General features: G+C 42.3%; 1 protein-coding gene across 22 annotated transcripts in view; it reads left to right on the forward strand.

Moving 5' to 3' along the window:
- The window catches only part of THSD1 (thrombospondin type 1 domain containing 1), a 50,118-nt gene extending 24,671 nt beyond the window's left edge, over positions 1 to 25,447 (forward strand). For 3 of the 22 annotated variants that reach the window (XM_089899624.1, XM_089899643.1, XM_022574723.3), the window contains 2 exons: positions 707 to 7,909; positions 8,514 to 25,447. In XM_089899624.1, coding sequence (XP_089755750.1) covers positions 707 to 2,058 — 1,352 coding nt within the window. In that variant the 3' untranslated portion in view covers positions 2,059 to 7,909; positions 8,514 to 25,447. Of the gene's footprint in view, positions 1 to 706; positions 7,910 to 8,484 lie in introns of all 22 variants that reach the window. The other 19 variants (XM_089899637.1, XM_089899640.1, XM_089899639.1 and 16 more) reach the window with 19 other exon arrangements.
- The last annotated feature ends 517 nt before the right edge of the window (positions 25,448 to 25,964 follow it).

Here is a 25,964-nt window from a genome sequence, read left to right on the forward strand (position 1 = left end):
GCTGAGGCCCCAGGTGGCGTCTGAGCCTTGGTGAAACATTTTGATGACTGTGAGACACACCAGTTTGAGAGAGCAGGGAAGAAGAAGGAAAATCAATGCCACATAGAATGTAGGAAGGGGAGTGCACAGCTGAGAAAACAAGAGAGAGAGAGCAGAGGCGTCAGCACTTAGGAAAGGCAGTTCCTGGACATTGGGAGGGAAAAGTGAGCTGTAGTATATTGCCAGAAGACTTATTTTCACCTGTTAATTTCTCTTGAGATGTGCAAATTGAGCTACAACCTGCCTAAACTGTTTTGCATCCCAAGTGTTACACTTGGCAGAAATTTTCCGAGGTGCATCTCAAAGGTACATTTAATTATAGATATCCCATGTTTACCTTAAGTGAAAAACCTTGATTTTTACCTTGAAACGTTCATGAGGCTTCTTTGTAGAAAACTGGGGACAAGTGTCAGCAAGAGCCAGTGAGCCACCTTGATTGTGGCTCATCTGCTCACCTCGCTTCTACCAGTGTCTGTTTTTCAGCTTGGCTTAAAAGCCTGCCTGCAGAAATATATGTAAGACCAGAAATCCCAGTCCTCGTTTATTTTCCTTCCTTCTTTAATTGCTACATAATTAGGGCGAGCCACTCAGAGACCTTAGACCCAGGCAGAGAAAACGATACTAGAGAATGCATTCGTTCTTCCTTTTTTTTTTCTTTTTTTGGTAGCTTTCCAGCCATCCAGTCCGTCTCCTTTCCAGCCCCAGACTCCCGTGAAGTCCAGCAACATCGTGACGGTCACTGGGATATCCCTGTGCTTGTTCATCATCGTGGCCACTGTGCTCATCACGCTGTGGCGGAAGCTGGGCCGCGCCCCCAAGTGCAGCACCCCAGTCCGCCACAACTCCCTGCGCGCGCCCGGCTGCCGGAAGAACTCGGACGAGGAGAACATCTGCGAGCTGAGCGAGCCCCGTGGCAGCTTCTCAGACGCGGGCGACGGGCCGGCGGGGAGCCCCGCGGGCCAGGGCATCCCTCTGACCTACCGGCGGAGCGTGCCGGCGCCCCCCGATGACGAGACCTCGGGCAGCGAGAGCTTCCAGTCTAACGGCCAGAAGATCATCCCACCCCTGTTCAGCTACCGCCTGGCCCAGCAGCAGTTGAAGGAGATGAAGAAGAAAGGCCTGACGGAGACCACCAAGGTGTACCACGTGTCCCAGAGCCCCCTGACGGACACCGCCATCGACGCCGCCGTCGCCGCGCCCCCGGGAGGCTCCGAGAGCCCCGAAGAAGCCGCGGCCGGCAAGTTCCGCCTCAAATCCCCGTTCCTGGAGCAGCCGCCCGCGGTCGGCGCCGGGGACAGGCCCCCCTCCCGGCTGGACCACCCGCTCTCGCCGGCCAGCTGCGCCGTCAGCCCCAGCCAGAGCCTCCTCCGCAAGTCGCAGATGAGGAGCCACCCCCGGGGGTCCCATTTCCGGAGGACGGCAAGTTTCCACGAGGCCAGGCAGGCCCGACCGTTCCGGGAGCGGAGCCTGTCCACCCTGACCCCCCGGCCAGCCCCCGCCTACAGCTCCAGGAGCCGGACGTGGGACCAGACGGGAGAGCGAGTCCGGCCCCCGAGTCGAGGCGCGGCCCTGTTTCCGGAGAAACGGGACCACTGTCCAGGGGCAGGTGGAAGCAGTGGCCCGTTAAGCCCTTTCCCTAAACCCCACAGCCTGGGGCAGCCCACGAGGAAACCAGACCTGGGGGATCGCCAGGCAGGGTTCGTGGCGGGAGGTGAGAGAACGGAGCCTCACCGGGCTCGGAGGGGACCGTCCCCCAGTCACAGGAATGTCTCAAGGAAGCGGCCTTCCTCCCCGGCCCCCAGAGATAGCTACCAGAGGGTCAGTCCTCTGAGCCCTTCTCAGTGTCGGAAAGACAAGTGTCAGAGCTTCCCCGCCCACCCGGAGTTCGCCTACTACGACAACACATCCTTCGGCCTCACCGAGGCGGAGCAGGGGATGCTGGACCTCCCGGGATATTTTGGGTCAAACGAAGAGGATGAAACCACGAGTACGCTGAGTGTGGAGAAGCTGGTCATCTAGACCGAGATCAGCCTGAGACTTCACACAACAGGGGTCCCCTGCCCAGCTGCTCGCATTGTTCTGTGGACTGTTTTGTGTAACTATTTGTACAACAGGACAGGATGTGGGGAGGTGGTAACTGACACCGGTGTCCGCATGTGTTTTAATTCATAAGGAAGAAGTTAGTTATCCGGAGCTTTTCCCTTCGTTATCCTGTTTCTATTGGCTTATTACTGCTAACTCTGATAATAAAAATTTAAACAACAGTGCAATAGGGCTTGGCCTCTCCTGTGAATATGAAAAATGACAAGATGCAACTTGGCAGGTTCCAACTTGAAACAAACCTGAGAGTTTCAACAGGAAGAAGGGCTGGAACAAAGTAAGCTCGCCAATACAACCCTGAACTGTAATTTATTACGTTTTAAATCCTTCAGAATTTGACTCCTGTGTGGGCAGTATTGAACAGGTTTTATATCTGACTAAGTCAATTCCTAGGTTACCTAGAATTGGTGATACCACAAGATATTCCAGAAGAACTTTCAGGCCAGAGTTGGGTGATATCTTACTGTTTTCTATGCAAGAAAGAGTGCTGGGGACTCGACACAAACTTTATGTGAGTTAGTTCTGCTTTGGAGAAACAATATAAGAAGCTGACCGTTCAGGTAGTGAGTCAAATGAAGACCTGTCCATCATTGTTCTGAGCAAAAAGTAAACATTTTGGAAAGGAAGGTGTTGTCTCCCAGGAGAGCATCAACTGGAACCCGGGCAGTGGATGCCGCCTGGCATCAGGATGCTGACTATGTGCTCCTGGACCAAGCTGCAGCCAGGACCCCAGGAGTGTCATTCTGAAACTGGTGTGTGTATTTTTTTTTTTTTAAATAGAGGACGTTTACTATTTCTTTGCTGGTCAAACAGAACACAGATGGGGAGTACACAGGGGAGGGGTGCCTTGTAAAGGGATGTATGTGGCGGTTTCTTGGGAAATAGTCCAAGGAGTCTTCTCAGCAAAGGGACTTGGGCTGGTGTGTCATAAGCATCCAACACACCCAGTCCTTGGCCTTAAGTTGGGTTCCCCCCCATAGGCGGTCTGTGGAGAGTCTCACTTTTTTCCCAGCTCCTTTGCTGGAATCCACACTCCCAGTGTGATGGGGGCTTGGTCCTAGAGAGGGGTCTGGAGAGCCCCCAGGAAACAGCCCAGGGTTGGTAAGAGGGCTCCTGTGCCCACTGCCCAAGGGTACGAGAACCCTGCGGGGTGCTAAAGGCTGCCCACCTCTCCTCTGCCCTCTTTCCTTCCCCCAGGCTGGGCAAGAGAAGAGGAGGGATGAGTAGGGTCCCCAGCCTCTACTGAGTCCCAGGGGCCTCAGGGTGGGGTGGAGGAAGGGTGGAGAGTGAGGGTCTTGGCCATCAACAGACACTGTAAACTTTGGTTTAAAACAATACCTTAAGTGGAGGCAGGGCTTCCAGCCTGGGGCCGGAAGTATCATAATATCACGTTATTTAGAAAGTATGTGAATTAATCTCAAGTATATGGAAAACAGGTAGGCTAGATTATGATTTTACAGCTTAAGCTTTTGTAATTGGAAGAAAGAGGGAAGTAGAGAAAAGAAGTCTTTTTAAAGTATTTATTTATTGGCTGCGCCGGGTCTTCGTTGCCACATGCAGGAACTTTAGTTGTGGCATGCGAACTCTTAGCTGTGGCATGTGGGATCTAGTTCCCTGACCAGGGATCGAACCTGGGCCCCCTGCATTGGGAGAGTGGAGTCTTAGCCACTGGACCACCAGGGAAGTCCTGAGAAAAGAAGTCTTTTAGAAATTTAGAATCACTTAATGTTTTCTGATTCAATCTGCCTACCACATTTTACAGATAAAGAATTCGAGGCTTGGGAAGGAAACTAACTCCTGCCAGGTTGGATGGACATGGACTCATATTTTAATTCTAACTGCCATATTGTTTGCACTCTGCCCTCACAGCCTTTTTGAGTCTTCTCCCAACAGCAGAAACTTCCTGAGAAAGCGGGCCCTTTTTGCAGTGAGAGGGCATAGAGAGATGCCTTTACTAGCTTTTCCCAAAGGAAGGAAGCTTTCTGCCGCCTGATGTGAGAACTGGTCTTGCAGCTTGCTTTATTTGGAAGTGAGGGCTACACAAAAGAACCTAGAGGTCAGGTTCGTCATTGGAAGTCTGTCATCAGGTATCATGTGGGCACTCTGCAATCTGGTATACTTCCTTTCAGACCTTGAACTTGACACCTTATCTGCATACACTTGAGTAGCTGCACTTGCTTTTTGTTCACCATGACCTCTCTTAGCTGCCACACCCACCCTGCCTTTTAGACTGTTTTCTTTCTTCCTTCTAGAGTTTATCAGGATGTCAGCCTGCTGGTGAGGTTTCAGGGACCATTGGAGAGAGTGGAATTAGATGGGGAAAAAAAATCACAAATAAAATAATGCAAATACTGTACTTTAAAATTTTTCTTTTTGTTGCATTTTTACCACTTCATTTGTTCCATTATTATTGAAAACTAACATGTATTTCCTTTTGGAAATGCTTTAATAATAGCTATCTACCTTTCAGGAACTGGAGGAATTGATTATTCAAAGGTTTCTGACAACTGATGGAAAGAAGAGGAAATCAGATGTTTTAATCTCCCTTTTCTTTATTTGTCCTACTAGAAAGCTGTGTTCTCGTTCCAAGTTCACAGGCTTGTGTGCCAACCTTTGACAGAAGGTATGCGTGCTTGGTCCAGACCTCACAATGAATTTCCAAAAAATTGTTTTTATCAGACTGAGACAAAAACAGCTATGGGGAAGGTGAAAATTAGAGAAAAACAGTATGAACAGAAAGATCTTCTGTTAAATTATGTTCTTCCCCTGTATATCATGCATTCAACTTAATATCACAGTGAATTAATACCAGCATATAATATGTTCACCTTCTGCCTAGCCCGGTTTTCTGTGGGTCAGTCTCTACATTTCAAAGTTAAGCGAATTTGGCCTCTGTCTCTGAGAAAAAGAAAAGTGGGTGCTTCGGCATTGTCTTTGGTGGTTAAGCGCTTAACTTCCTTAGAAATAATCTCCTATTCCTCACGAGCATGTCCCTAGGTCCTAGCCCCAGTGGCTGCCATTAAGTAGGCGCTCAATAAAGATTTGTTGACTAAATGACCGGCTATTCAAAAGCCCTCAAACTATATTTGTGGTTGAACCAGAACAATTCTGTGTAACACTTTAAATCTTAAACCATTAAGAATGAGATGTGTTCCTGCGAGATACTGTGGGGTTTTTAATTTCTAGAAGTATCCAGAAATGAAGAAATCCTTATCTTTTGGGGATAATACCCTCCCTGGCTGAAGATGAAGGTACCTCTAGAGCCTTTCGCAGTGTCTGTACACAGTAGTTAACAAATACTGCATGTATATGAGAGAGTGGCTTCCATGTGGGTGGGGTACCCCGTCTTCCTAGCAAGTCTTCTATTCACCCCCCTGCCTGGAGTCTGCCCCACCTCGTTGGGTCAGTTGCTCTCCAGATGTGACTTCTAAAGCGGATTTATTTCATAGAGCCGAGAGCCCTCGGTGTGCCACGCCCTTGCCACAATTGCGCAAATGATGACTAGCCCTTCCTACCAGTGTTCTCTCCTCAAGCTCTGTTCCACTCCAACCTGACCCACAAAATATAGAAGTGCTGTTTTACAACTTTGTTGAGTTCTCACTTGATTCTAGATACGTAACTTGTAAAATGGTATTGCACAGTTTATTCTGGGCAGTTTCTGAGTCATTTTTATACACAGATGACAGCATATTGTAAGTGCGTCGTATTATGTAAGGGCTTGTTTCTCCAGGTCATACCAGCTGAGTCATGGTTTGGAAAAAAAGAAGTACTTGGCATAGTCAAAAGCATATAAGTTTAATCCTGGCCCTTCCCGTTCTAGCTGTGTGATCTTAGGCAAGTCACTTAATCACATGAGCCTCTGTTTTTCAAGTGTAAAATGGGCATAATCATCCCTATCCTTGCTACTGAAGGTTCAAGGTGGGGACTTGAGTAAGAGAGAACAAGAGACTAAGCAATTTCAATGGATTTCTGGAAGACTAAGCACATGGAAGAACACTGAGTGGGAGAAGCTGTAGCCCAGGATGTGCTTGGAGGGTCTTGCAGAAGACAGGGGAGCCTCTCTCTGTGCTAGAACCTTGCTGGGGTTGGGGACTCCGAAAAGTTATCGGAATGACTAGAAGATGGAAGATAGTGAAGATCTCTATACAAAATGGTCATCCTCCATCCCGGTTCCTCAACTCTGGTGCCAGGAACCCCCAGCGACTAGATGCTCAATCACAGAGAAAACCAAAACCAACCAACCGATGACCAGAGGGGACTTTTATAAAGAGAGTGAAGGATCTTTCTGAGAAAACTTGGGCAGCTGCAGCTGTTGGTACCGCGGCACAAAGTCATCTACATTCCGGCATTTGAGAGGCCTCAGCACAACGATCAGATCTCTGACTATTCACCCTAAATTGAAGCCTGCCAATCAGCAAGTTCCACATACGTGCTAAGAGTCCGAGTCAGCCTTTCTCCTATCTCATTCTTAAGAATAGCCTGACAACTGGAGTCACCAAACATTTGAGAAAAACCTACAGTATGACAAAGAAAGGTAAACAGAGAAGAAGCGACCGCAGAAGAAACATAATTCAGGGAATATAAGAAGGGCCAAATAAAAATCCTACAAAATGAGTTACTTACCACTAGAGAGATGTGAAATGATATTACATCTGTTAAACAAGAACATGATGCTACAAAAAGGAAGAGTCAGAAAATGGGAAGGAACTCTTGGAAATGATATATTCAACAGATAGATCAATAGATGAGTGAAACAAGTTTGGCAAGTGTTAACAGTTGTTGAAGTCTGGTGGTGGATAGATATATAAGTGTTCCTGTACTATTCTTCCAACTTTTCTGAATACTGGAAAATTTCATTAATAAATTTTTGAAAAAACAAAATAAAAAAGATAACAGTTTGACATAAAAATTCGCTGAAGAAGTGAATCCTGCTTTTGACACTTAATAGCTATATGACAGCAGTGATGCCAAGAGATGGTTCTTGGGGAGGAAATGGGAACTGGGGGAGACTTGATTCTATGCAGATCCTCCATGGAGCCACCACCTGTGCCACCCAGAAGCATAAGGGCAGCATGCTTTAGCACAAACCTCCTAGACACTACATTTTGGCTCCAAAGGCCCACCCACCAAAAGCTATGTGACCCGGGTGAAGTACTTAATTTATCCATGGACCTAGTTTCGAGTAGATCTGAAGGATGAAGAGGAAAGAGGAGTTTAGGATGACTTCCAGAATTCTGGCTGGAGTGACACCTCAGGAAGAGAAGGCGTAGGCATTCCTGGGGGGTTGGGAGGTATTTCAGGCCAAAGGACTCAAAGAATGACCTTCTCTGTAGAAGCAGTGTGGAGACTCAGAGTCATCTAATTTTAACAACATGGGATTTCTGCTTGTATCCCAAGCTAATGAAGAGGAATGAAGCAGTTATGTCTGTTCTTTCAAATGTTCTATAATGAGCATATATTGCTCTATTTGTAAATAGAGATTATTGTTAAAGCCTTCCTATGGTGTAAAGCTCAGAAACGGCAAAAACTGCTACAGGATGTTGTACATTATGAGCTATATTTTTAATTGAGCATTTATATGATTGTGTGCTAAAATTACGCTTTTAAGTGCATGCATTTGAACCGATAAACTCAATTTATATCAGCTGATGTATAACAGCAAGATGCAGCTTGATGTGTTTTGGCAGCAGCTGAGGGAGAAACTGACAACAGCTATAACCACAGAATGGGACATCCAACCCCGGCAGTGAAGGTGGCATCCGGAGTAGAGGTGAGTAGTGAGGGACCATTCTCGCAGCTGGAGTGCTGCTGAAACAATAGACAGGGCAGCTGGGGGTGGGAGCCATTCAGGATCCCCAAGGAAGGAAAAAATCTAGGGTGCGGGAGGTTGGAGGTCCGGTACTAACACCAGGAGGAAATCCTACAAATAACGGTACAAGATGGCTCACCGATTACATTTCTGGGTATTAGTAATCGATTATCCCTGACCTTCACCATAACCTTGTATGATTGTTAGGTTTGGTTTGGTTTTGTCAGAGTTAAAAAAGAAAAGGCAAATAGTACAGGAGGATTTACAAAAAGAAGCAATGGTTCCTTGCTCTTTATTCCTCAGCCTCAGTCCCACTTTGCAAGGCAACCACTGTTAGCTTCCCAGCTTTAACTCTGCTGCTGATGCCCTCCAACTGTGTAAATACGATGGATCTACGATACGTAGATACGTAAACACGATGGATGTTTTACGACATTACTTACTGACTCTTGCAATGACAAATATTCATTTTACTTAATATCACCCCCGCACACACAGTAGTTACATCACTATTTTTATCTTACTCACTTTTGCAGGTTTAATTTCCTTCAACGTTTGTTTTTAGTTCTCCCAAACACAGACAGCATCTCTTGGCTTTCCATTTTGTGAGAGGAGGGTATTTGAGCGCCTACGTCTCCTGGACTCCCCACCTCTGCTTCCACCTCCAGACTTTTCATCAAGCTGTACTCAGATTTCCATGGCTGAGAACATTTACATTCCATTCTGTAACCACAGTTAAGTCTTCTACAGCTTGTCCCTAGGTGAGAGTCTGTTAGAGTCTAATAGACAGTAGCAATAAACAGCATTAACGCAAACTTTCCTTCACAGCAGAGACAAGAAGTGTGTTTCCTTCTCCGTAGTCAGTGTCACAACCCCGTGCTGCTCAATTTCTCAGAATCGTGGTTAGTTGGATTTTTTTTCTTTTCCTAGCGTTTTCTTCTTTTTAACTTTTTTTTTAAAAACATTAATTCATTTTTTGGCTGCATTGGGTCTTTGTTGCTGTGTGCTGGCTTTCTCTAGTTGTGGCGAGCGGGGGCTACTCTACGTTGCAGTGTGCGTGCTTCTCACTGCCGTGCCTTCTCTTTGTTGCGGAGCATGGGCTCTAGGCACGCGGGCTTCAGTAATTGTGGCTCACGGGCTCAGTAGTTGTGGCTCACGGGCTCTAGAGCTCAGGCTCAGCAGCTATGGCACACGGGCTTAGTTGCTCCGCGGCATGTGGGATCTTCCCGGACCAGGGATCGAACCTGTGTCCCCTGCATTGGCAGGCGGATTCTTAACCACTGCACCACCAGAGAAGTCCCTTAGGCATCTTCTCATATGCTTGTCCTTCCAGTGTTTCTTTATGCCAACATTATTTATTACACATATTTTTATTTCCCTAATTCCTTACACAAAATATAAAGGTTTTAGTATCTTAACGTGCTTAACTTTAAATATGTGTCTTTCTACTTTTAAAATCTGCAAATAAGGCTCATAATAACCAACTACATATAAACTTAAGAAATTGCTGATTCTAGATGTTAAATGTTGGATACATATTTTTAAATAAAATAACTAAGTCATGAGACTTTATTCCCACTTTTCCTCCCTGCCAACCATAAATATATAGCCACCTGAGAGAATTTACAAGCCTGTACTCACAGTACTTCACTCATAAACCAGTTTTGCCTTAATCTCATTGCTTTGTAGTTATTTATATGCTTTTTTTAAAAGATTTTTTTTCTTTGACGTGGACTTTTTTTTTTTAAGTCTTTATTGAATTTGTTACAATATTGCTTCTGTTTTATGTTTTGTTTTTTTGCCGATGAGGCATGTGGGATCTTAGCTCCCTGACCAGGGATCGAACCGGCACCCCCTGCATTGGAAGACGAAGTCTTAACCACTGGACCACCAGGGAAGTCCCAGTTATCATATGCCTTTGTTCCCAATAGTGTGTGAGAGCTGGGAGCAGGGATCGTATATACTATTCTTCCGTGTCCCAAGCAGCACTTGTAGGGGAAGGTTCATTGTCTCTGGAATCTTGGCTCTGCCATCCCCCAGCTTGTGTGTGGTACATCACTGCTGTGGACTTCAGTTTTCTCATCCATAAAGGAAGAAGAATCTCTTCTTGCTGGACTGTTGATGGTATTGAGTGAGTTGATGTGAGTGAAGGGCCCAGTGTGTGGTCCAGCTATCATCCGAGCTTTCAGTGTCCCTTGGCCACCATTTGATTCGTCCCTAGATTCAACTTCCATTTCCATTTCTGACATCAGCTCTTTTGATAGATTTTACATATTCATTTCTTTATTTTCTTGTCCCAACCAGTCAAAACCCATCATGATATCCCTGTGCTCTCTCTATTGAAAATAGGTGTTCTTGCTTCTTAATTCAGAGCAAAAATGGCATGAATGGAGGGAGATGGGAACACCCGGTTTCACAACTCCAGGGCACAACGCTCCCGCAGTCTTCTGAACCATGTCTTCTGGAGTTGTGCAACCTCGCAGCCCTACTTCCTGGCCTCCAATCTACAAAACTATCTGTTTTCAAACCCTTTTTAGTCTACTTTTTCCCTGTCCCTTCTACCTGTGCTAAGGACCACATCCCTTCCCTGATTGCGTCAGGCTCTGTGGAGGAGTTATTTCTCCATTTCCTTCTCTTTCATCAGCTCTTTTCTCTTCTTCTCCTCCCCCCACACCCCATTCACTCTTCAGTTCATTGCAGTCTGGCTTTTACATCCACTAAACTGAAACTGACTCCAGTAAAAATCACTCTAATTTCAAGGCCTTTGCCCTTGCTCACCGAAACTTTTTAATCACTCTATTTTACATTGCATCCCAGCAACTCTGCTGTGAAAACCAATTTATAAGCTTTACCGTTCTAAAATCACCTTTGTATTTTATCTGTTTTTGTAGGGCAATTGCAATTCTGTTTATCCATTTTGTAGCTACTAGAGTCACAGGTGGTCATTTTAGACCGCAGACTCCAGAAGGGCAAAAAGCCTTGTAACCCTCAGCGTGTGGTTGAACAGAGTATCTGGTGCTTCATATATACTGGCTGAGGTGATCTAAGCGGAGTTCAGAACAACTTTCAAGCAAGCTCAGAAATGGCAAGATTAGAAGCAGATTTGCTGTGATTTTACTTATAAATAACAAGAAGTTTTGCTCCTGGTAAATGGAAGGTGCCGGTTCATCTAAAGGAATAAGAAAGAAAACTGATGACATGACTTCCTAAATCTAAATCCTTTGAGTAAAATCAGGAAATAGGAAAACCCGCTTAGATGCCTGTATGATGTGTGGTTATGCTCAGAGTAGGCTGTCTACAAATTCCTGTTGGATGAGTCCAGCTACCCTGCTGGATACAGCTTTAATGAGCTCCCAGGAGCAGCTAGCCACATCCCTTAATAATGTCTTGCGGCTGACAGCTGCAAGACCTGCATGGTGGTAGCATCCTTGTTAGACAATGGAAGAGGAGAAAGGCCAATCCTGAGTAAACATCTAGGAATTTAGTACAAGAAGTTTAGCAAAGAACTGTATAAAACTGCAAATAAGTCTAAATATCAGTTAATGCAAACTTCATATTGTTAGGTATACCAATTAAAAAAGCAAAAACAAGAGCTGTCTGCTTGCCTAAGGGTTGCCTTTAGCCAACAGGTGAGTTTTGGACAAAATGTTTTTGGGGTTTTTTTTTTAGGTGTTTATTTTTTTCCCTTTATTGGAGTATAATTGCTTTACAATGCTGTGTTAGTTTCTGCTGTATCACAAAGTGAATCAGCTATACGTATACATGTATCCCCATATCCCCTCCCTCTTGCGTCTCCCTCCCACCCTCCCTATCCCACCCCTCTAGGTGGTCACAAAGCACCAAGCTGATCTCCCTGTGCTATGCAGCTGCTTCCCACTAGCTAAATATTTTACATTTGGTAGTGTATATATGTCCATGCCACTCTCTCACTTCGTCCCAGCTTACCCTTTGGACAAAATGTTTGAATTAGAATCTTTTGTTCATGATGCCGATACAAGCCAGTTTTCCACCGTTGCTAACACTCCCAATTGATCTTACTTCACTCATTTACATAATGCATGAGACTCCTGAAGGCAGGAACCCCAGGCTCGCAGGAAGCAGAAACCAGAGAGAGACATTTAGGGGTAAAACTGGCCTAAAATTAGAATTTAGTCTTCAAAATTGGTTTAGCCAAGCTTTCAGAACTTACGGGCATTGTTTCTTTACCTAATTTCTCTTAAGAGCTTTGTGGAGTGCTACCACTTGTGGAAACACTTTGAAAAGAAGGGCTTGTTACAAGTAATTTCCCAGAGGATCTTACAGATACGCATTTTTTCCAATAATCAAGAAGCACTTATTGTGTGCGTTCCATGTAGCAGCCTCGATGCATAGATGTATGACGTCTCGTTGAATTTGTATGGCCATGGGAGGCTCAGAGAGTAAAGCCTTGCTCAAGGGTACCCAACCGTCACCTGGCCAGGAACAGTCCCCTGAACCCGGTACCATGTCCTTTCCATGGGTCCGAAAGGCAATACACGATTTCCTATCATTTTGGGGTGCTGATAAGAATAGTAATTTTATAATCTAGAAATGATCGGCCTGAAGGTACGGGTGCAAGATTAGAATAAAAAATCTCTAACGTTTTTGGGTGCCTACTATGTGCTGGCATTATTTTAAGTGCTCACATGTATGAATTCAATTAATACATCAACTCTATAAGGCATTATCCCATTTCACAGAGGAAGAAAGTGAGGTACAAAGAAGATAAATAACTTGTTTGCCCAAGAGTACAAGCAGTCAGTGAACTGCTAAGCCAGCAGTCCAACTCCAGGGTTCATATATATACATACATTAAACCATGTTGCAGCTATTTCTCTTTTACTTAAGGGGCAGGGGTGAGGGTGGTGAGAGACAGCAAATTAAGCACTAGTCTGTATTCAAAATCCAATGAAACGTTTCTGATATAAAAATGATTTGTCTCTATTGATACCTTGATTGACATTCAGCATTTTATTACTATGGCATCCTGTGATATAAATGTATGCTTTCTTTGGTGAGTTCTAGAACTATAAAATATCATTGGAAGCTAATTATATGGATACATCTAAACAATTTTCTTGTTTTCCTAATTGTTTATTGTTATTAGGAAAATAAGGGGGAAAAAACATGGGATGAGTAGCTCTCAGCAGTGGAAGAGCTACAGCTCTCCTCCCATGAAGTCACCATCTGCTTCTGTCCGGCCATTGCTGAGTCCAGATGTTCCTAACCTAGCACAATTCCCACAGTGAATGTTTTCCAACCGAAACTTCTCTGTTCAAGAAAATCAAGGCAGAGCAATATTTTATGGAGGTTGGACTTTGGCTGTTTTGAGCCACATGTTATTAAAACACAATTCTCCTGATGCATTTGTGCTGTGTTCCCAATCAGTAATGTGATCCCTCATTCATTATATTGAACTTTGGTTTTTGCATGACAAAAAAATTTAAATATCAAGTCTGAGTTATTACAGGAAAGATTTCTTCTAAAATATGAGAGGTAGCAGGAACTTGCTATGGGTTCCTTGCTCACAGCTGTAAAAAATAACGTTGTGACCAAGATGTTTGCTTGAACTAACTTTTTAAAAACCAATTGATTCTGACGATTCATAAGGTGATATTCATGAATAATGATTGTTTGAAAATTATATGAATCAAAAGCGGAAAGTCCTTAGTGAGTAATTTTAACTTAATTTCCATATATTTAAAATCTGGTTTAAGACTAAAGGAAGCTTTTGAAGAAGAAAAAAGATGTCCCAGATCCCTAACACCATTTTTCATTTTGGAGTGTTCCTATGCAGCCTATAACATCCGTGAGTGACTAGTGGATAGACTACAGGACATATTTATGGTGCTAGGATGACCCATCCAAAGTTCTATCGCTAAGTTTAAGTTTTATGACCCATCCCATAAGACACAACTTAAGTGACAGAGGAAGATTTTTTTCCCATTAAAAAACAATTTTAAAGTAAAAATTTACTTTCATGGAATTTGGTTGTTTTCTAGCATTCGAGAGGGTGTGGTGACTATAAAAACAGCTGTTTGTTGACTGTAAGTAGAAGTTATATGGGCTTGGCAAATCAGAAAGTCCGAGAGTATTAAAAAAGCTAAGCTGGTAAAAAAAATAGCAGCAGGATGAGGGAATGTTGATTGAGTTTTGGGTGGGCTAGAAGCCCTCCTGAGGCAGTGTCTCTGGCAGTCATGGGCCAGTGGCAGGAGATGAGAACAGAGGCCAGGAAGGAGGGACTAGGCCAAGTTGGAATGAACTAGGCCTTGAAATCAACATGGGGAATTACATTTCTACAAAGGAGTAGCTGCAAGGCCATATACTATTTATACTTAGAGTTCCAGGATTTTAAAGAAATAATTGGCCAATGTTTTTACCAGAAGTCGGGACCACTGTTTGTATATCTAAATATTAGAGCTAAATGGGTGTGATGTGGACATTTAAAGGTGAAGTCCAAAGAGGCTAGTCTGCTTGGCATTTGCTGCAGGAGCCAGTGTGTGTAATCTAACGCAGCTAATATTTGTTGGGAGCTTGCTACGTGTGGGGCATTGGTGAAGGCACTTACCTGTATAAAATAATTTTATCTTTACACCAACTTTGTGAGCTACATGTCTCCAGACAAGGACCCTGAGACCCAAGGAGGCTTAAGAACTTGCCCAGAGTCACACTGAGAAAATGTGGCGTCAAGATTGTACTCTGGCCATTTTCTCCAGAGCTCTCACTATTAACCAGTGTTAGATCTGCCTCTCTTTTTACTTTTGGAATGTTATTTTTTTTATACAGCAGGTTCTTATTAGTTATCTATTTTATACATATTAGTGCATATATGTCAATCCCAATGTCCCAATTCATCCCACCACCACCCGTTCCCCCTCCGCCGCTTTCCCCCCCTTGGTGTCCATGTGTTTGTTCTCTACATCTGTGTCTCTATTTCTGCCTTGCAAACTGGTTCATCTGTACCATTTTTCTAGGTTCCACATATATGCGTTAATATACGATATTTGTTTTTCTCTTTCTGACTTACTTCACTCTGTATGACAGTCTCTAGATCCATCCACGTCTCTACAAATGACCCAATTTCGTTCCTTTTTATGGCTGAGTAATATTCTATTGTAAATATGTACCACATCTTCTTTATCCATTTGTCTGTCGATGGGCATTTAGGTTGCTTCCATGACCTGGCTATTGTAAATAGTGCTGCAGTGAACATTGGGATGTATGTGTCTTTTTGAATTATGGTTTCCCTACGTATATGCCCAGTAGGGGGATTGCTGGGTCATATGGTAATTCTATTTTTAGTTTTTTAAGGAACCTCCATACTGTTCTCCATAGTGGCTCTATCAATTTACATTCCCACCAACAGTGCAAGAGGGTTCCTTTTTCTCCACACCCTCTCCAGCATTTGTTGTTTGTAGATTTTCTGATGATGCCCATTCTAACCAGTGTGAGGTGATACCTCATTGTAGTTTTGATTTGCATTTCTCTAATGATTAGTGATTTTGAGCATCCTTTCATGTGTTTGTTGGCAATCTGTATGTCTTCTTTGGAGAAATGTCTGTTTAGGTCTTCTGCCCATTTTTGGATTGGGTTGTTTGCTTTTTTGATATTGAGCTGCATGAGCTGCTTGTATATTTTGGAAATTAATCCTTTGTCAGTTGCTTTGTTTGCAAATATTTTCTCCCATTCTGAGGGTTATCTTTTCGTCTTGTTTATAGTTTCCTTTGCTGTGCAAAAGCTTTTAAGTTTCATTAGGTCCCATTTGTTTATTTTTGTTTTTATTTCCATTACTCGAGGAGGTGGATCAAAAAAGATCTTGCTGTGATTTATGTCAAAGAGTGTTCTTCCTATGTTTTTCTCTAAGAGTTATATAGTGTCCAGTCTTATATTTAGGTCTTTAATCCATTTTGAGTTTATTTTTGTGTATGGTGTTAGGAAGTGTTCTAATTTCATTCTTTTACATGTAGCTGTCCAGTTTTTCCAGCACCACTTATTGAAGAGGCTGTCTTTTCTCCATTGTATATTCTTGCCTCCTTTGTCATAGATTAGTTGACCATCTATGTGTGTGGGTTTATCTCTGGGCTTTCTATCTTGTTCCATTGATCTGTATTTCTGTTTTTCTGCCAGTACCATATTGTCTTGATTACTGTAGCTTTGTAGCATAGTCTGAAGTCAGGGAGTTTGATTCCTCCAGCTCCGTTTTTTCCCCTCAAGATTGCTTTGGCTATTCGGGGTCTTTAGTGTCTCCCTACAAATACTAAGATTTTTTTGTTCTAGTTCTATAAAAAAAATGCCATTGGTAATTTGATAGGGATTGCATTGAATCTGTAGATTGCTTTGGATAGTATAGTCATTTTGACAGTATTGATTCTTGCCATCCAAGAACATGGTATATCTCTCCATCTGTTTGTGTCATCTTTGATTTCTTTCATCAGTGTCTTATAGTTTTCTGAGTACAGGTATTTTACCTCCTTAGGTAGGTTTATTCCTAGGTATTTTATTCTTTTTGTTGCAATGGTGAATGGGATTGTTTCCTTAATTTCTCTTTCTGATCTTTCGTTGTTAGTGTACAGGATTGCAAGAGATTTCTGTGCATTGATTTTGTATCCTGATACTTTACCAAATTCATTGATTAGCTCTAGCAGTTTCCTGGTGGCATCTTTAGGATTATCTTTGTATAGTATCACGTCATCTGCAAACAGTGACAGTTTTACTTCTTCTTTTCCAATTTGTATTCCTTTTATTTCTTTTTCTTCTCTGATTGCCGTGGCTAGGACTTCCAAAACTATGTTGAATAATAGTGGTGAGAGTGGACATCCTTGTCTTGTTCCTGATATTAGTGGAAATGCTTTCGGTTTTTCACCATTGAGAATGATGTTTGCTGTGGGCTTGTCATATATGGCCTTTATTATGTTGAGATAGGTTCCCTCTGTGCCCACTCTCTGGAGAGTTTTTATCATAAATGGGTGTTGAATTTTGTCAGAAGCTTTTTCTGCATCTACTGAGATGATCATATGGTTTTTATTCTTCAATTTGTTAATATGGTGTATCACATTGATTGATTTGCATATATTGAAGAATCCTTGCATCCCTGGGATAAATCCCACTTGATCATGGTGTATGATCCTTTTAATGTGTTGTTGGATTCTGTTTGCTAGTATTTTGTTGAGGATTTTTGCATCTATGTTCATCAGTGATATTGGTCTGTAATTTTCTTTTCATAGTATCTTTGTCTGGTTTTGGTATCAGGGTGATGGTGGCCTTGTAGAATTAGTTTCAGAGTGTTCCTTCCTCTGCAATTTTTTGGAGGAGTTTGAGAAGGGTGGGTGTTAGGTCTCTTCTAAATGTTTGATAGAATTCACCTGTGAAGCCGTCTGGTCCTTGGCTTTTTTTGTTGGAAGATTTTTAATCACAGTTTCAATTTCATTGCTTGTGATTGGTCTGTTCATATTTTCTGTTTCTTCCTGGTTCAGTCTTGGAAGGTTGTATCTTTCTAAGAATTTTCCATTTCTTCCAGGTTGTTCATTTTATTGGCATAGAGTTGCTTGTACTAGTCTCTTAGGATGCTTTGTATTTCTGTGGTGTCCATTGTAACTTCTCCTTTTTCATTTCTAATTTTATTGATTTGAGTCCTCTCTCTCTTTTTCTTGATGAGTCTGGCTAAAAGTTCATCAATTTTGTTTATCTTCTAAAGGAACCAGCTTTTAGTATTATTGATCTTTGCTATTGTTTTCTTTGTTTCTATTTCATTTATTTCTGCTCTGATCTTTTTTTTTTTTTTTTTTTTGTGGTACACGGGCCTATCACTGCTGTGGCCTCTCCCGTTGCAGAGCACGGGCTCTGGACGTGCAGGCTCAGCGGCCGTGGCTCACGGGCCCAGCCGCTCCGCGGCACGTGGGATCTTCCCGGACCGGGGCATGAACCCGCGTCCCCTGCATCGGCAGGCGGACTCTCAACCACTGCGCCACCAGGGAAGCCCTGCTCTGATCTTTATGATTTCTTTCCTTCTACTAACTTCGGGTTTTGTTTGTTCTTTTTTTCTCTACTTCCTTTAGGTGTAAGGTTAGATTGTTTATTTGAGATTTTTCTTGTTTCTTGAGGTAGGATTGTATTGCTATAAACTTCCCTCTTAGAACTGCTTTTGCTACATCCCATAGGTTTGGATTGTCGTGTTTTTGTTGTCATTTGTCTCTAGGTATTTTTTGATTTCCTCTTTGAGTTCTTCAGTGATCTCTTGGTTATTTAGTAACATATTGTTTAGCCTCCATGTGTTTGTGTTTTTTATGTTGTTTTCCCTGTAATTGATTTCTAATCTCATAATGTTGTGGTCGGAAAAGATGCTTGATATGATTTCAGTTTACTTAAATTTACTGAGGCTTGATTTGTGACCCAAGCTGTGATCTATCCTGGAAAATGTTCCATGTGCTCTTGAGAATAAAGTGTAATCTGCTGTTTTTGGATGGAATGTCCTATAAATATCAATTAAATCTATCTGGTCTATTGTGTCATTGAAAGCTTGTGTTTCCTTATTAATTTTCTGTCTGGATGATCTGTCCATTGGTGTGAGGTGTTAAAGTCCCCCACTATTATTGTGTTACTGTCGATTTCCTCTTTTATAGCTGTTAGCAGTTGCCTTACGTATTTAGGTGCTCCTATGTTGGGTGCATATATATTTATAATTGTTATATCTTCTTCTTGGATTGATCCCTTGATCATCATGTAGTGTCCTTCTTTGTCTCTTGTAACATTCTTTATTTTAAAGTATTTTATCTGATGTGAGTATTGCTACTCTAGCTTTCTTCTGATTTCCTTTTGCATGGAATATCTTCTTCCATCCCCTCACTTTCAGTCTGTATGTGTCCCTGAGTCTAAAGTTGATCTCTTGTAGACAGCATATATATGGATCTTGTTTTTGTATCCATTCAGTGAGACTGTGTCTTTTGGTTGTAGCATTTAATCCATTCACACTTAAGGTAATTACCGATATGTATGTTCCTATTACCATTTTCTTAATTGTTTTGGATTTGTTTTTGTAGGTCCTTTTCTTCTCTTGTTTTTCCCACCTAGAGAAGTTCCTGTAGCATTTGTTGTAGAGCTGGTTTGGTGGTGCTGAATTCTCTTACCTTTTGCTTATGTGTAAAGCTTTTGATTTCTCCATCAAATCTGAATGAGATCCTTGCTGGGCAGAGTAATCTTGGTTGTAGGTTCTTCCCTTTCATCACTTTAAATATATCGTGCCACTCCCTTCTGGCTTGTAGAGTTTCTGCTGAGAAATCAGCTGTTAACCTTATGGGGGTTCCCTTGTATGTTATTTGTCATTTTTCCCTTGTTGCTTTTAATAATTTTTCTTTGTCCTTAATTTTTGTCAATTTAATTACTATGTGTCTCAGCGTGTTTCTCCTTGGGTTTATGCTGCCTGGGACTCTCTGCGCTTCCTGGACTTGGGTGGCTATTTCCTTTCCCATGTTAGGGAAGTTTTTGACTATAATCTCTTCAAATATTTTTTCCGGTCCTTTCTCTCTCTCTTCTCCTTCTGGGACCCCTATAATGCTAATGTTGGTGCATTTAATGTTGTCCCAGAGGTCTCTTAGGCTGTCTTCATTTCTTTTCATTCTATTTTCTTTATTCTGTTCTGTGACAGTGAGTTCCACCATTCTGTCTTCCAGGTCACTTATCTGTTCTTCTGCCTCAGTTATTCTGCTATTGATTCCTTCTAGTATATTTTTCATTTCAGTTATTGTATTGTTCATCTCTGTTTGTTTGCTCTTTATTTCTTGTAGGTGTTTGTTCTTTAATTCTTCTAGGTCTTTGTTAAACATTTCTTGCATCTCCTCGATCTTTGCCTCCATTCTTTTTCCAAGGTCCTGGATCATCTTCACTAACACTATTCTGAATTCTTTTTCTGGAAGGTTGCCTATCTCCACTTCATTTAGTTGTTTTTCTGGGTTTTATCTTGTTTCTTCATCTGGTACATAGTCCTCTGCCTTTTCATTTTGTCTGTCTTTCTGTGAATGTGGTTTTCATTCCACAGGCTGTAGGATTGTAGTTCTTCTTGCTTCTGCTGTCTGCCCTTTGGTGGATGAGGCTATCTAAGAGGCTTGTGCAAACTTCCTTATGGGAGGGACTGGTGTTGAGTAGAGCTGGGTGTTGCTCTGGTGCTTAGAGCTCAGTAAAACTTTACTCTGCTTGTCTGCTGATGGGTGGGGCTGAGTTCCCTCCCTGTTGACTATTTGGCCTGAGGCGATCCAGCACTGGAGGCCACAGGCTCTTTGGTGGGGCCAATGGTGGGCTCCAGGAGGGCTCATGCCAAGGAGTACTTCCCAGAACTTCTGCTGCCAGTGTCCTTATCCCCATGGTGAGCCACAGCCACTCCCCACCTCTGCAGGAGACCCTCCAACACTAGCAGGTAGGTCTGGTTCAGTCTCCTATGGGGTCACTGCTCCTTCCCCCTGGGTCCCAATGTGCACACTACTTTGTGTGTGCCCTCCAAGAGTGGAGTCTCTGTTTCCCACAGTCCTGTTGAAGTCCTGCAGTCAAATCCTGCTGGTCTTCAAAGACTGATTCTGTCGAGGTTCCTCCGACCGTTGCCAGGCCCCCAGGTTGGGAAGCCTTATGTTGGGCTCAGAACCTTCACTCCAGTAGGTGGACTTCTGTGGTATAAGTGTTCTCCAGTTTGTGAGTCACCCACCCAGCAGTTACAGGATTTGATTTTATTGTGATTGCACCCCTCGTACGGTCTCATTGCAGCTTCTCCTTTGTCTTTGGATGTGGGGCATCTTTTTTGGTGAGTTCCAGTGTCGTCTTGTTGGTGTTTGTTCAGCAGTTAGTTGTGATTCTGGTGCTTTCGCGGGAGGGAGTAAGCGCACGTCCTTCTCTGCCATCTTGAACCAATCTCCTCCTACATCTGCTTCTCTGATGCATGGCTTCTGGAGTGGTGTCTAAAGGAAGCTTACCCCCAAAAGAGCTCACAACAAATTTATTCACTGTATTCCCTACTAACAGATTCACGACTAACATTAGTGCGGTGTGTGGCCTGGTTCATTCATTGAGATGCCCTCTTCAGCCTGCCTTTGTGTGGGGTACAGTCTGACTCCCACCTGCTCAGCCCTCAGGCTATGTCTACTGGCTCCTTGGGATGTTCCAACCAGCAGTGTGAACATTAGCTTATCCTTTGGATTTGTTTTCTAGTTCTTTCTGGTCCTCTTACTATTTTTATCTCAGTCTAGCTCTTAAAAATATGCTTTCTGTTGTAGTGTATTTAGATTTTTCAGTAGCAGCATTTTTAGATATTCTGTACTGGGAAAAGTGACTCTGAATGTTTACTCCTCAATATTGCCATCAATTATCTGAAATGCTCTTCTCTAATATTACTGTGAAACAGCTTGGATTCATGAAGACATAAATACATCACCCAACAGCAAAAGGGATTCAGGCTAGTAAGGAATGGTGGGCGTTACTGCTTTGCAGAGGCATACATTAACTAGCGCAATGCTTCTTAACGTGTCTGGGAATCATAATCTTCTGGGGAACTAGTTTAAAATGCAAATCCTAATTCCTAGCCTCCTTGAGATTGAGATACAGTAGATCCAGGGTGGAACCCAGGAACCCCCATTTGAAACGAGCACCCCCAAATGCTTCTGATACAAGTGGACAGCTGATCCACTTTTGAAAAACATGAAACTAGCAGAAGGTTGGGGAAAGCATATTAATATGGAGAGAGAACTATAGAAATTACATCCATGGACTTCAGGATATGCTTGCTCTTTGGGAGGCAAGAGCACGGACTTTGGAACCAGACCAACTGATCTGAATCTTGTTCCATACTAATTATCCATCCAACCTTGAGTAGGAGTTGAAAACTCCTATGTGTACCTTGGTTTCCTTACATTAGGTGAAGCTAATAATACCCTTCACGTAAGGTTGGTGTAAGGACTGAATGTGGTAACAGAATAGAACATCTTGTAGACTTTTTGCTAAAGAAAGCTTTTAAATGCATGCATTTATTTCTACTCATGCTGAAATCACACCAAATGATAATAAAGGAATACAACAAGGCATATACGCTTAAGGACAAGCAGAATGGGAGGAGCCAACAGTAAACAAGAAATGTTGTCAGAGTTTGGAGACAAAAAAATGGATGGAAGCAGAGCAGACAGTTGAATGGTACTCATCACTTGACCCTAGTATGACCCTATTGGTTGTTTATAGGCAGTGTCCATTCAGCGCTCATGCTCTCCTAGTGGTTGAGTATTTTCATGGTCACCCCTGGATGGAGGAATAGCAGTTGACTTGATAAACTGAAAGTTGAACCTAAGTGCCTGAGGAGAGTGATGCCAATAGGAAGAAACCGATTTGCTCCAGAGAACACTGGAAAAGCTTAGGATTTGGCAGTACCAAACATCATGCAGAGCAGGGGTGAAGAATAAGGGCTAAAAATGGAGACAGGCTAAAAAAATGTGTTGGGGCAGATTAGACTCAAAATTAGACTTCTTAACTACAAATCTGAAGTTAATAAGACAATGAAACAACTATTGAAAACGTAGAGGAAAAAAAGTTTTTCAATGAAGTATTCTATATCAAATTAAATATCAATCAAGACATTTTCAGACATAAAAGGTCTAAAAAGTTTTATTTCCTATGATTTCTTTCTATCTCAAGAAGTTACTGGATAATGTGCTTTATGAAATGGGCAAGTAAACCAGGATAAAGGAAGACACATAAGGGCAGGAAATGAAGACTCCAATATCGAAGAGAAACAGAAGGAATTCCCAATAGATGCAGAAGGGAAGTGCCTGGACAACTGTGCATAAGGCCTTGATTGGAGCAGGACAATAGACAGCTCTGGGAAAAAGTCCCCTCAGCCCCGAAAAATGGAATTGATAGATCATCTGATACATTTGACCATGAGAAAAATAAGAGAGATTTTACAATGATTTTGAGAGTTTGGAAATAACAATTGTAAATACATTGAAAACTTAAACAAGGCAATTAATAACTCCAGGAAAAACAAAATTTGCACAAAAAACCCCATCGTGATCATAGGCCTCTTTGGCTCAGTAGTAAACAAAATTGTCATATACCTTACTGAGAGCATGGGGGAAAGAAATGAAGGAAGTGAGGCTGAATTCTCATTGTCCATAATAGGAAGTTAGTAAAATGCTGTCTGAAATAGAGAAATCAAGAAATAGTAGCATAAGGATTTTATTTATAATTTTGGATGTAAATATTAGAAGAAATTTAAATGAACTGAGGTAGTTTCCTCTGGGGAACAGGATGGCACTAGAGAAGGGTGAAACGGGATTCTGTTCTTCATTAGAAGTCTTGTAGTACTATTTGCTTTTTTTAAAAAAATAAATTTATTTATTTATTGGCTGCGTTGGGTCTTCGCTGCTGTTCGCAGGCTCTGTCTAGTTGTGGTGAGTAGGGGGCTACTCTTCGTTGCGGTGCGTGGGCTTCTCATTGTGGTGGCTTCTCTTGTTGCAGAGCATGGGCTCTAGGCGCGTGGGCTTCAGTAGTTGTGGCTCGCGGGCTCTAGAGTGCAGACTCGGTAGTTGTGGTGCACAGGCTTAGTTGCTCCGAGCCATGTGGGATCTTCCCGGACCAGAGCTCAAACCCGTGTCCCCTGCATTGGCAGGCGGATTCTTAACCACTGTGCCACCAGGGAAGCCCATACTATTTGCTTTTTAAAATTTGTGTACAAGTATGACTTTAACAACAGTGATTAATTTAAAATATAAATGCTCTTCATATATAGATATACATATACAGTGCTTGTCACTGGTAAATACTCATTAGTTGGTAATTATTTTTATTGTTTGTGGTGAACTGTAGGTGAGAACTAGGACACCCTCAGAGGCTTCTCCAGAATTTCTCTAGGAGAGATTCAGAGACAGCAATCAGATTGACAGGTGGGGGTAGTGGGTTGAATTATGGTTCCAAAAATATATGCCCCAGTCCTAGCCCACATATCTGTGAATGTGACCTTACATGGAAATAGGGTCTTTGCAGATGTGTAATAATTAAATTAAGGATCTCATGATGAAATCATTCTGAATTTAAGGTGCACCCTAAATCCAATGATGAATGGCCTTATAAGGAACAAAAAAAGGAGACGAACAGAGAGATACAGAAGAGAAGGCCATGTGAAGATGGAGGCAGAGACTGGAGTGATGCGTCTACAAACCAACCAACACTAAGAATTTCCAGCAGCCACCAGCTAGGTGAGATGCAGACTCTCCCCCAGAGACTCCAGAAGGAATCCACCATCACCAGCATCTTGATTTTAGACTTCTGGCTTCCAGAACTGTGAGAGAGTAAATTTCTGTTGTTTTAAGACACTCAGTTTGTGGGAACTTATTACAGCAGCCCTAGAAAACTAACTCAATGAGGTTAGCAGATAGGTCTGGAACTTCATTTGTAGAGCACGCATCTTATTCTTTAGATTGTATATTTTGGGGGAATTTGATGGGGTCAGTGTAGGAGATTATGGGGGTGACTAAAGCCTCCTTATACTACCCTTTGGCACTGCCACTGGTAGATCCCGGTTGGATGAGCCAATGAAGTAAATGTGTTTTATTATTTTTTCCAGCTTTATTGAAATATAATTGACATATAACACTGTATAAGTTTAAGATGTACAAGTGTTGATTTGAAATGCTTATTGCAAAATGATTACCGCCATGGAATTAGCTAACACCTGCATCACATCACATAACGATCATTTCTTTTTTGTGGTGAGAACATTTGCAATCTACTTTATTAGCAACTGTCAAGTATATAATAGAGTATTATTAACTATAATCACCATGCTGTACCTTAGATCCGCAGAACTTATTCAACCTGTAACTGGTATTTTGTACCCTTTGACCAACACCTCCTTTCCCCCCACCCCCCTTCAGCCCCTGGTCATCACCATTCTAGTCTGTTTCTATGAGTTCAGGTTTTTTAGAGTCCACATATAAGTGATATCATATACTATCTGTCTTTCTCTGCCTGACCTATTTCACTGTAAAAAAAAAATTGTATTTTAAAGTGATTTCAGATGCATACGTTCGTGTTATGAAATGTATTTTGGGGACAGCAGCATTTCTATACCACTATGTGGTAAAGGGCTTGAATGTTTCCCTATTTCATCAAAGAGGCAGATGTGAAACCAAGAGAAGAAATAGGTCTCCTCTGAGCCCATCCTTTTAGAAAACTTAATGAGACTTGGCTACAATAAGGTATCATTCATTGACATTCCACTTCTCTGTTTTAGAACTGGCTTCCTAATCCTTGAAATTAAATGAGTAATCTCTTTTTCCATCCTATTCTTTGCTTTTTTAATTTACCTTTTCTCCTTAGTCTCATTTCTTTTAGCTGTCCTGGCCACACCTTTAATGACTCACAGAAAATTAGCCCACACCAAAAAAATGGTAAACTTAAGATTTCAAAAATAGTGCTTGGAAATTTTCTTGAAATTTTGATCTATTTTTTTTTTAACATAGAAATTCATTTGATAGATGCCGTGAGCTCAAATTCTGTTTCCAAATGTCTCAAATAAGCCCATGTTTCTCCATCTCTAGCCCGACTAAGGCCATGCCCATCTCTCCAAAGCCTTGCTCAGGAGATGTGTCTGCTTCTTCCTTTATATACTTCCATCTCTTCCCTTGAAACAATGGACAGTATAAATTGGTCTCCTAAAATCATTAGTTGGATGCACTTATCTTAAGATAAAATCTACCTTTTTTTTTTTTTTTGGCTGAGCAGCTTGTGGGGTCTTAGTTCCCCGGACCCTCGACAGTGAAAGCACAGAGTCCTAACCACTGGACCACCAGGGAGTTCCCAAATCTAGCATTCTTAATGCAGCCTACTAAACCCTGCATAATCTGACCCCTGCCATCTTCACAGCCTTGTCCTCTACTATTGAGTTGGCCAAAAGGTTCGTTCGTTTTTTTCCTGTAAGATGGCTCTAGTAGTGCTTGGTTGTCTTTAAATTCATCCGAAACAATTTTGTTAC

Source organism: Delphinapterus leucas, chromosome 18, assembly GCF_059928025.1.
Source record: "Delphinapterus leucas isolate spDelLeu-1000000601 "Yukka" chromosome 18, BTC_Dleu_Yukka2, whole genome shotgun sequence".
NCBI classification, from domain to species: Eukaryota; Metazoa; Chordata; class Mammalia; order Artiodactyla; family Monodontidae; genus Delphinapterus; species Delphinapterus leucas.